The sequence below is a fragment of the Miniopterus natalensis genome, chromosome 2 (genome assembly GCF_054644295.1).
Source record: "Miniopterus natalensis isolate mMinNat1 chromosome 2, mMinNat1.hap1, whole genome shotgun sequence".
Classification (NCBI taxonomy): domain Eukaryota; kingdom Metazoa; phylum Chordata; class Mammalia; order Chiroptera; family Miniopteridae; genus Miniopterus; species Miniopterus natalensis.
The window spans coordinates 176,046,331-176,058,643 of NC_142082.1; the positions used below are offsets into that span (position 1 = coordinate 176,046,331).

The 12,313-nt window shown below is 36.9% G+C and overlaps 1 protein-coding gene across 3 annotated transcripts in view; it reads left to right on the forward strand.

Moving 5' to 3' along the window:
• The window catches only part of POLR3B (RNA polymerase III subunit B), a 98,010-nt gene that overhangs the window by 6,640 nt on the left and 79,057 nt on the right, over positions 1 to 12,313 (forward strand). For all 3 annotated transcript variants that reach the window (XM_087814876.1, XM_087814874.1, XM_087814875.1), the window contains exons 5-9: positions 822 to 897; positions 3,457 to 3,557; positions 7,275 to 7,366; positions 8,550 to 8,667; positions 9,166 to 9,274. In XM_087814876.1, the coding sequence (XP_087671002.1) occupies positions 822 to 897; positions 3,457 to 3,557; positions 7,275 to 7,366; positions 8,550 to 8,667; positions 9,166 to 9,274 (496 nt within the window). The remainder of the gene's footprint in view (positions 1 to 821; positions 898 to 3,456; positions 3,558 to 7,274; positions 7,367 to 8,549; positions 8,668 to 9,165; positions 9,275 to 12,313) is intronic.

Consider the following 12,313-nt stretch of genomic DNA (forward strand, 5'->3'; position numbering starts at 1 on the left):
ATCACCACTATATTTACTTACTTTTTCAATCCTGGAATATACATAGTTTCAGAATTGTTAAATCATACTTCTGTGAGAATAAGATTTACTAATTAGATTACAATATTTATATATTGCTTTTTGTCTTTATATTATCCAATCAAAATATTGTTTAAAGTTATATAGATTAGTTGTTTTCTTTCCCAACTTTTTAGTGCAGTTATGTTATTCATTTGTAATACAGTAAGGTTTGCATTCCACTTTGGGTTGGTCCCCCACCTGCCATCCTTGTTGATTTTAATTATGCATATAATTTTAGGATATGTGAAACATTGTTATAGTTGTAAGAGTTAGACCAATAGAAAAAAGTCTATTCAGGATATTGTCACTCCCCTCCAGATTCTTTCCACTATATTCCAGGCGCTTTCTATAGGTAACCAATCTCATTAGTTTCTGCTTTCTCCTTCCTATGTTTCTTTTGCACAAATGAGCATATATATTTCCCCCTTGTAGCCTCCTCTTTCTTATATGAATCATAGCATCCTATAGCTATTCTTTTGCACTTTGCGTTTTTCAGTATCATTTTTAGGGAGCTACGTTTTTAGTATTTTTGTAGAGAGATTTACACTATTTTTTTAAAAGATACTCTGAATAGTACTTTCATTCCTCTGTAAAGCTATATGTACTATTACTTTAAGAAGTTCTCCAATTATAATTTTTAATTTGTCATCCTTAGCAAGATAAGCATTTTTCAAAGCATAATCCTGTATTGAGGAGGAAACTGTCTTGTTTGTATGTTCTTTGGAGAAGTATAATTGGTAATAGAATAATTTGCTTTTCAGATATCTTAATATCTATGTCGGACTTCCTGATGTTGAAGAAAGCTTCAATGTAACCAGGCCAGTGTCCCCTCATGAGGTAATTTTTAACCTTACTTTCAGTGAGTTTGTTTGCTTTAATCCAAAGGGTCTGTTGTGCCTTTAATATATACCCTTGAAAGATGATTTAAAAACAGGTTAAAAAAAAAAAATCTCTCATGAGACAGATAACCAAACTAAAGATGAACTTGTATAATACTATACTATATTAGGAAACAGTTCTGTATTATTTAGTTTATCATTTAATCTTATTAACTTGCACTGTTATATTATTTATAATATATTATAAATATATTATTTCTGAGCATTTTAGTGGTATTCCCTGTCCCCTCACCAGCCACTTGTGTCTAGCATGGTGCTGTTTTTTGCAGAGGTTACTTGCTTAGTGCATTTTTTGAGGGTCCACAGGCATTGTGCTAGGGAGAGGAGACCAAAGACTAGGTGCTCACAGTCTAGGAGTAGAGATGGATAAGCAGAAATTTAAATACCAGAATTTTAACAGAGATGCAAACAGAGGGTTATAGAACAGGCCTGTTTATTGACTTCTAACAGATACTAGACTTCTTTTCAAATTCTTCCATTTAGTGTCCAGAATTGGGAATTGATTCAGGAAATAAAATGATTTTTGTAGATTTATCTGGTTTGTATTAATGTAAAGCTAAAATAACAATTAAGGAACATAGCACAGGAATCTTTCATTAAACAACAATTAAGGTGTTAGAGTGTATGGTTGTTGTCTGAGTAAGGTTAAACAGGAAGTATGAACAAGTAACTAGACATTTTACATAGATAAATTTTGGTACTACTTAATCACCAAGTATTGATTGGACATTTATTTTGTGTCTCAACATTGAGAGATACAAAAGTAATGAGACACATATCCTTTCTCAAGGGGTTTTTTCTCTTGTGGAGAGATTAAAATAAAACACGTGAAACAGAGACACCAGGGGTTACGCACTTTGAATGGAAGGATCAGTTAGATAAGGTAAATATGTGAAGTACTGAGTAGGAAGTGGTGAGAACTGTGGGATATTGGAAGGTGTTTGCCTTAATTTGGCTTTCCCCACCACCCATTCCCTTTTGCTAGAACTTTCCAATTTTTCAAGAACTAGGCAGCCAGTTAGCAATTTCTAAGTCATGTAAACTGTATCACCGAGGTCAGAGAAAGGAGAAGACAAAGTAGTTTGAAGTAGTTCAAGACGGCTGAGGCTACAATTGGCATTATAATTATTCTTTCTGATGTTGAAAAACATACAGGTATTACAATTAGAGAGAGAGGATGTGAAGATTTCTTGGAGAGATTTTGACTCTTGCAGAGATGGGGAGAGTGGGAGAGTAGATGGGTGGACTGTCATGGGACCCACGGGAGGACTCGTGGCGTCCAGGTACTGCAGGTTCCACCAGCACAGTCCTACTACAGTGAGAGGCCAAGGAAGACAAGGGTCCATGGAGGTAGTTTGGGAGCCTATGGAGTTGGTCAATTTTTACCACATCTGTTGAATTTCATTTCCATTTGAAGGGATAAGTTTGTTAAAACCCACAATGCTTCCTGTCATGGACATTGCATTAGTTTTATTAATAAAAATGAGATAATATTTAGTGTTCTGTACCAGGCACCATTTAAAAAATATTTACACTCTTGGGAGTTAAAATTACTCTTATTCCCATTTTACATAGGAAGAGATTGAGATGCAGAAAGATTATGTTAAACTTAAGTGGTAGAACCAGGATTTGAGCACAGGCAAGAGTCCATACTCTGAACTACCATGCCGTACCACCTTTGGTCTGGCCCAAAGGAAGAGGCTTGATCTAATTAAATCTAAAATAAACAATTTCTATTTGTCGATAATAGGAATATCTAATATTTTAAAATTCCAGGCACAGTGATAAAGACTAGAAAAAGTTTAACTATCTTTGGTTCAGTAGAAGCCAGAGAGACGATTCAGCACCATAGTTGTAAGGTTGATGTCAGAGAAATTCCTTTTGTGACTACATGCCACCTGATGACCATCAATATAATGGAGAAGTCATTAGATGATTCTGATGAAGTTGCCTCTGTCTGATCAAGGCTCAGGAAAGGACATCATTTTGTGAGCCACATACAACTAAAGTACACAGCAACAATTTCTGAAGTTCCTCAAATGATTCAGCAATTGTTAGAACAAAGCATTTGTTTATTTGGAGAATAAAGGAAGTATAGTTAAAACTTTTTAGTTTGTGTGTGTGTGTATATGCTTTAGTTATCATTATACTGGTTAACTGTTTTCAATAAGCCAGCCACAAAGGTATAGGAGTAGATTGATGATGGCATCAGATCAGTGAGAAGAAAATCAGTATCAGATTTATTGTTCCATTTCTGGGCTAGCAGGGGCTGAGATGCTGTGGTTATGTCTTTATCTATAGCTGGCATTCCCCTTGAGGAGAGGGTGGGCTTGTAACTCCCAGTGCCCTAAGGTAGCATATGTAACAGCTCAGTGTTCCATGGACAGATCCAAGTTCAACATGAGCCATACTTCTACTAGAGAAGGAGCTCTTTGGGGCTGTCAGGACCCTTTCTTCTCCAAAGAGGAGGAGCAGTGACTGTCTGAATCTATTTTAGTGCCGTCTGCGGGACATGACATACTCTGCCCCCATTACAGTGGATATTGAGTATACCCGAGGCAGCCAGAGGATCATCCGCAATGCTTTACCTATTGGCAGGTAAGAAACGATGTTGGTATTAGAGATACACTACCTGCATTCCAGCCCTGTGAGGTGACCTGGAGCAACGTAAGTTCTCTTTGTCCTGTTTCCTCATCTGAAAAATGTGGGAAGTGGTGCCTAGTTTGTGGCTTATTTTTCTGGATCCAGTGAATCAGTAGATATAAAGCACTTAAGCAGTGTCCAGCACATAGTTATGTTTGTTATTATTTTTAAATTGTGAAATCTTTAAAGTTGAGGAAAATGCTTCCATTTCCTTGTATAACTCCAGGCTGTTAGGGAAACATTAGGTAAGATAGCATTTCAGTGAATTCTCTGGACTGGTCTGCATGGTGGATTCATGTGTATTTTAAGTTTGTGTTTCCTGGCAATTTAACTGTTTACTATATAGCAGTATTTAAGGAAGCAGTTACTTATTTATCCAGAACAAATTTGGAAATGATAGCTAGCATTTTTGCTATCTGTATGTCCTAAGTAGGGAACTGTATTGACTCTCCTGTAGAAATGGACAAAACCCACAATAATATAAATAATAATAATAATGATGGTTATAAATGATGTTGGACTTTAAACTTATTCCAAATAATTCCCATTCAAGTGTCTTTCCTCCTTCAGAAATGCTAAGAGCTTAATAAACAATCCATTAGTTCAACAGATATGCATCAACTTCTCATTATTTGTCATGCACTGTGCTGGGTGCTCAGGTAAACAGAAAGATAGTGATACAGATCCTGTCAACTACACTCAGGCTACATGTCTTTTGAATGGGGCATTTTATCCATTTACATTTAAGATTATTGATAGGTACATATTTATTGCGCTTTTTATTTTTTATGCCTATGTTCCTCTCTCTCTATGCCTCTTACAACAGTCCTTTTAACATTTCTTGCAATGTTGGTTTGGTGGTAATAAACTCCTTTAGCTTTTTTTTTGTTTGGGATGCTCTTTATTTTACCTCCAATTGTGAATGATAGCCTTGCTAGATAGATTAGGCTTGGTTTCAGATTCTTGCTTTTCATTTCTTTGAATACCTCATGCCATTCTCTTTTGGCTTATAGTGTTTCTGTTGAGAAATCAGCTGACGGCCTTATGGGAACTCCCTTGTAGGTAACTGACTGTCTCTTGCTGCCCTTAAGATTCTCTGTCTTTAACATTTACCATTTTAATTATGATGTATCTTGGTGTGAGTCTCTTTGGGTTCATCTTGATTGGGACTCACTCTGCCTCCTAAACTTGTGTAACTTCTTCCTTCACCAGGTTAGGGAAATTTTCTGTCATTATTTTTCAAACAGGTTTTCTATCCCTTGTTCATGTTCTTCTCCCTCTTGACCCCTGTGATGTGGATGTTGTTCTGTTTCATGTCCCAAAGTTACCTTAAACTGTCCTCATGCTTTTTAAGTATTTTTTCTTATTGCTGCTCTGATTGAGTGATTTTTTTCAACCTTGTCTTCTCATTTGCTGATTTGATCCTCTGCTTCTTCTAACCTATTGTTAATTCCTTTCAGTGTATTCTTTATTTCGGCTGTGTCATTCTTCATTTCTGACTGGTTGTTTTTCATGATTTCTGTGTACTTTTTCATGCTATCAAGCATTCTAAAAACTGTTACTTTATACAGTTTCTGATAAATTGCTTGCCTCCATTTCATTTAGCTCTTTTTTCTGGAGATTCCTCCTGTACTTTCATGTGGGGCTTATTTCTTTGTTTCCCCACTTTTGTTGTTTCTTTGTGTTTGTTTCTATGTATCGGATGAGACTATTCCTCTCAGTTTTGGTGAAGTGGCCTTCTTGTGGGACCCAGTGGTGTAGTCTCCTTGATCTTTTGAGCTGGGTGCTCTAGGAATGTCCCTTGTTATGTGGGCCCTCCTGTTCTATTTGGGCCTTGATTGCTGTTGTCCTGTTTGTGGGTGGCCTTAGTCCTCAGGCTTGCCGGTCGTGCCAACTGTATACAGGTGCTAACAGAACAAATAAAGGCAAAACAAGACTGAACTGAAAACAACACGAAAAATAAAATAAAACAACAATAACAACAAAAAGGACTGAAAAAGAAAAGAAAAAAATAAAAAGACACGAGACCAAAAAAATTAGAGGAGAAAAAAAAACAAAAAAAGGAATATGAAAGAAAAAAGGAAAAGAAATAGCCTTAAGATTAAAGAAGAAAAATGAAATAATTTTAAAAAGTAACAATACTGAATAAATCAAAATATAGAATAGGAAAAGAAAAACAAGAAAATGGGGAAAAAAGTTAAAAATAAAAAAAGAATAGAGTAAAAGGAAAGAGAGAAATAAGAGGTGGGGGAAAAAAATCTTTGGATCTGCCATTTGTGGAACATGCTGGAATTTGCTCCGATGTTGTTGAATCAGGCCCCTTGGTGTTTTGGTCCTGGGCTTCTCGGTAGGTTCTCTGGTGCAAGCCAGTGTGAGTTGCTGTCCTTGTCGGGCCCTGAGCAATCTGACTGAAGCATGCAGGGCGGAGCCCCAAGTAGTCCGTTAGGTGGGGCCTCCATAGCCCAGAGGCTGGGCCTGCCTCCAGTCTCACACCTTGAATGTCCCTGTTATGAGCTACTCTCCCTTCCCACGTGGAATTGGGTTCTGCAGGGGTATCTGGGTACTGGCCAGGATGGTTTAAACAGATTCATGTTGGGGGTACCTGGTGCACATATTTTGAAGAGGGCATACTTCTTCCAGTGCCTCAGCTCTGCCTGGGTTGCTGGCACCTCCTTACTGACACCTCAAGCAGAAGGGCATAAAAAAATAAATCCTATCCCCTTGGCACTCTAATCTTTCAGTCTGTCCCGCCCCTGCTGGGTGGGGCATCTGCCCAGACTCCCAGCAGGCCAAACAGCCAAGTTCCCCATGCCGCCAGACCCTTCCACTTGGATGTAGATTTCCAGCCCAGAGCTCCTTTTCATGCGTCCCTGCAGCCAATCCGCAGGAGGAGAAGGCATGCCTCCCCCACATCTGACCAATTCTCTTTTCTGGGCCACACTGTCCAGCCCGCATCTTGCTCTTTGCCAAAAGTTCTTCCAGAGAATTAAGGGTCCCTCAGATTCAGTGCTGGGTGTGCCTGTCAGATCTCTCCCCTGTCCCTGAGTTTCACCATGTGGCCCCACCCACAGACACAGATCAGGGAAAGCTTTCTAGTGATGGCAAGGGTGGTCCCAAGGCTCCCTCTGGTAAATCTCAGCCTTAGGCTCCTGCCTTGGCCTTTATAGCCAGCACTGCCCTGGCTGCCTCTCTCTGCCCCCGGTGCTCCTGGCTCTGTGGCTAAACCACATCCTTCTCAGTCTCTGTCCAGCCCCTGGTTTCAGTGGTGGTCCCTGGTGCCAGGGAAGCGATACCTCAGTCCCTGGATCCAGACTCCTGGCGATGGGGCCACATAGCTCATGTGGTGGCAGCAGTGTTTAGACTGGGCGCCAAGTTGCAGGCACTCCCAAAGGTTTCTTCTGAGGAGGATTTTGTAAATCTCACAGAATTGTGCAGTGCTCCAAACTTGCATGGGGAGAACAAGAGCAGAAGCACTGGGCCCCAGCAGCATGGTGATGATGGAGGCTTATACACCAGGATAGCCCAAAACCTCTGTCTCCCCCCCCGACCCCCATCCCTGCCTCTTAGTCCCGGCACAGACAGACATGCACATGTATACTCGCCCTCACACACGCTCACACACACCTAGTGACAATCTTTATGTGATATTTTCTTTCATTTTATTTTAAACAGAATGCCCATAATGCTTCGTAGTTCAAACTGTGTTCTTACAGGGAAAACACCAGCAGAATTTGCCAAACTGAATGAATGTCCTTTAGATCCAGGTATGTATGAGTCCTTGGATTTGCCCCCTTCCTATGTTTTTGTGTTTTTGTTGTTGTTTTGTTTTGTTTTTTACATTTTTTCCTTAAAACAATACCAGCCTTTTTGCTTTATAATGAATTTTGATAAAACTTTGTTCACAAAATGTCCAGAAATTTAGTTCCAACTTTATTCTATTAGTCTATATTTCTAAAAGATATACTATTTCGTCTTTTACCTTAGGTTTAAAACTTTAATGCAGCAAGTTCTTATTTATGGCTATGGTTTGTAAGTCTTTTCTTTGTCTCTTTGCTCAATGGTAATGCTCTTTTGGTGTACTTAAAAATTCAAAAACAATCTCACAAAGTTACTTGTCTAGGTGGCCTAAAAAGACTCAAACATCTAATTTCAGGCTGTTTTAAATGCAGTAAATGGGCAAAAATTAAAAGTCCTTTGTTTAAATTGCTTAAAATTACATTTTTGTACCTGTTTTTAGGAAGTTTCTTTTATAAAGTTTCACACTTAGCACTTAACAGAAAGTTACTTTTAATTCCTTAACTTATATTTCACACCGACTTAATTTATAGTTACTTTAATCTACTTCCTTTAAAGGTGCATTGATGTAGAGTCTCAGAAGGTTTTGGAAAGAGGTTAACGAAGAACGTGATTTTTAGACTATAATAAAATGTTCCATAAGTCAAATACATTGCCCTGTTTTCACTTATATTCTGAAGGTAAAATGAAGTCTTACTCTATTCGATTCTGAATTGTGTGCAAACATATATATGGTAATGTTTTATGAGTTTTTTTGAGTATAGAATATTACAGAAACCTACTCTACCATTATCACTGATCTGTTAGAAAATTTAGAGTAAATTTTATTTTATATTGAAGCTATTTTTCTGCTTAAGAAATCTGAAGACTTATTTAGCATAATTATTTTCATTCATCTTTTATATGTCAGGTGCTGGTGATGCGTAGACCACTAAGATACATTTCTTGTCAAGAAGTGTATTATCTTGTGCTTCATTTATATAAAATCATGTGCTGACACTATCATTAATTCATAAAACAATATCAGCAAACCTCTTTGAATTGATGGCCAGTGCCATGAAGCAATGGAAGAGTGATCTCTAAGTCAGGAGATTAATAAATCACACTGTTTGAAGAATAGATGGTGAAACTTCTGTTGTTTCCTTTGGGCAGGTGGCTACTTCATTGTTAAAGGAGTGGAAAAAGTTATTCTTATCCAAGAGCAGCTGTCTAAGAACAGGATTATTGTGGAGGCTGACAGAAAAGGGGCAGTTGGTGCTTCAGTTACCAGGTATGGAAAGCAGAGGTGGTGTTCTTAAGAAATATTGATAATTCCATTAATATCAGATGGCTGTCTTTTGATAGGGAGGAAGTACCCAGTTATTTCTCTGATAACAGGCATCTTCATAGTTTTCTATTATGGTACAGACTCATTTTGAGGTTTTTCTCTTCAAATATATAAAATTGATTAAGAATATATGCTCCACACTGGATCCAAGGAGTTCAGGTGGAATAAAAGTGAAGTATGTCAAAATGAATTGGTGATTGTCACTTATTCGCCTACAAAACTTCCACCGTAATCTCAAAGCTAAAGAAACATTTATGGTGTTTTAAAATGCAAGTGGCAAGGGCAGGAGAGGAGTTGTGCAACTTTAAAAAACATCTATTAGATAGAGCCTCACTGATTGTTATTGATCAGTTGAACCTTATTGATGGATGAACATTGCTGTTGCATGTAACTAGCTTGACACTAAGTGGAGATGCAGTTTAAACTTGTGTTTCCTTGTAGCTCTACCCATGAGAAAAAAAGCAGAACCAATATGGCTGTGAAACAAGGACGATTTTATTTGAGGCATAATACTTTATCAGAAGATATACCCATTGTAATTATATTTAAGGTAAGGTTTACAGGTATTTACTGAAAATTATAAACAATTTTTTTTAATTTGTACTTTTTTTCAATTACAATTGACATTCAGTATTATATTAACTTCAGGTGTATGCGTAGTGGTTAGACATTTATGTAACTTACAAAGAGTTTCCCCCCAATAGTCTAGTAGTACCCACCTGGCAACATACATAGTTACTATAATATTGACTATATTCCCTATGCTGTACTTTACATCCTTGTGACTGTTTTGTAACTGTCAATTTGCACTTCTTAATCCCTTCACCTCTTTCACACAGGCTCCAACCCCCATCCCATCTGGCAACCATCAATTTGTTCTCTTTATCTATGAGTCTGTTTCTGTTTTGTTTCTCTGGTTTATTTTCATATGTAATTAGAAATTTGGAGCTCTAATTAGAATAAGGAGTTCTAAAAATAGAAAGATTTGTGGTATGAAATATTGATAAGTTGTAAATATTGATAAGTGGTATGGATAAGATGTCAGTCATGTAATGTATTTTAAATTGAAAGCTAATAAGAGCAGGATTCAGATATTTTTAAAAATAGGAATCTATTTTTTAATAGATATATTATAAAAAATTCCAAAGCTACAAAAGGTTATATAGTGATGAGTAAGCCTCCCACCTACCTGTACCTTACCACATAGTTCTCCTGCCCAGAGATAACACTTGCTACTAGTTTCTTGTACATCTTTCTAGAGATAGTCTGTACATATAGAAACACATGAGTACATAGTCCATTTTTATTGCTTTGTTTTTTATTTACATACATTGCACATCATTTTGCTCTTAGCTTTTTTTCTCTTTTTGTTTTTTCTAACTTACATTTGGAGATATTGTTATATTACTTCATATAGAGCTACTGTATTCTTTCTGACAAACTGCTCTGTTTATGGCCCATGTGGACATATATATCTCTTGCTATTACAAAACTGCTATAATATCATGTTCCACATGGGCAAGGATTGTGTATCTGTAGGCTAAATTTCTAGTAGTGGAATTTTCTATGTCAAAGAGTATGGACCAAGTTCATTGTTCTTTTTAAGGGATTTCTGGATTCTGGTGAGCTTCTACATAAACATGGATCTTCAATTTACAACTGATTTTTTTTTCCAGCTTGTTTGTGAATTATTGGCTTAGAACCCAAAAAACATTTTCCCATAGAAATAATGTCTAAATGGTATCTTCTCAGGTAATTATATAGTGACTGACTTAATTGGCTCTGAGACTTAAATATTATGCTCATTCTGTGAACAGTTAAATTATAGTATTAGTTATTTAGCAAAACAGAAAAATCAGTATTCACAGATTCTATATTTGCCAATTCTCCTACTTGCTAAAATTTATTTGTAACTGCGAATCAGTGTTTGTGGTGCTTTTACAATTATTCATGGACATGAACATGCATAGAAGAGTGAAAAGTTTGAGTCACCAAATAGGCACATTTCCAGCTGAGGCCAAACAAGACAATACTGCCTTCTCATTTCAGCTCTCATACTGTTGAAAGTGCCCTTTTGCCATCTATTTAATGCATTTTTGTACCTTCTGTTGCTGGTTTTGCTGTTTAAAATGACCCTCAAGTGTAGTGCTGAAATGCTGTCTATTGCTCCTAAGCGCTAGAAGGCTGTGATATTTGTATTAGATAAGCTTTGTTCAGGCATGAGTCACAGTGCTGTTGGCTGAGACTGCAGTGTAAATGAATTATATCCATATACACACACACATATATATTAAGGTATCTTTAAATAGAAACATACATAAAACAAGGTTCTGTATTAATCAGTTGAAGAAAATGTAACCAGAGGTTCACAAGAATCTATTTCCCCCAGGAGCAGTGCTTCAGTCTTCATTAATCCAGTGTTTTCGGCAACTGTGTAAAACGTAGCTGCTCTGGGTAATGATGATCAACTGTACATGGGTATTAAGTGAATCTTGATGACTAGGTTGGTGAAAATAAAGAACTCAGATTATCTGAGGAAATACTGAAGGGATACTGAATACTCCAGGTAATTTTAGAGGTTGATAATACTCATTTCTCATTATTTAGTTTCACTTCAGTGTTAAATATTTCTGCTCAACAGTTGTTAATGTGAAGTGGAAATACCTTGGGGATCGCAGTGAGAGAAAACAGAGAAAGAGATCCTTTGAAGTGGAATTAACTAAGTTGGTTAAAAGGAAAAACATTTGGATATAAGCCTTGAGGAGTAAGCAAGGAGATGAACTGTCCTGTTAAAGCTGTAACCAGGTGACAGGGCACAGGAGTCAGGGGGGAAGATGGATCTCCTCATGTGAGGGTGGTGTTGGGGGCCAGGGAGTTCATAGGAGTTGTCGGTGAAGGAGGTTGTAGAAATTTTTTTTTTCTATTTAGTAGAGCTTAATGTGCTTTTGAGTTCTATAAATGAGATTGTGCCATATATTTTCTTTTTAGGTGGAGGAGGATAGTAGCAGTACCATTATATGATGGGGCCAGGGAGAATTCATAAATATACTTTATTACCTTTCTTCAAGGTCTATATTTTTTAAGCACAGAAGTAATTTTGCCTTTTCTTGTAGGGATCCCCAGTACCCAATGCAGTGCCTTGTGTACATAGTGGTACACAAGTGTTTAGTTAGGAAAATTTGTAACTATGTAGAATTACATCTCCAGCAGAGGGCAGTATGCTCCCATGCATCAAAAGGAATTTTTTGAAAGTTTTTCATGCTTGAAGATGCCCAAGGACTACATTCCTTACACCAGAAATTATAAATTAATTGTAATGCATGTAATCTTATATCACTTACATGGAAAATGCATCACTAAGCACATGCATTAAAATAATAAAATCTTTATTGACTACTTTTGTTTTGCTAGAGGACAAATGTTTGTTAAGACAGTTTCTTCTGTCAAATTTATTTAATATTTGTGCTGTAAATGTATATACATGTATAGTTGACTTAAATCCTTTTTATAATGGGCTATTAATTAACATTGTCCATTTTTATGTAACCAATAGTTGAGATTTTAAACTTCTTCCTTTCTGATTATAAAG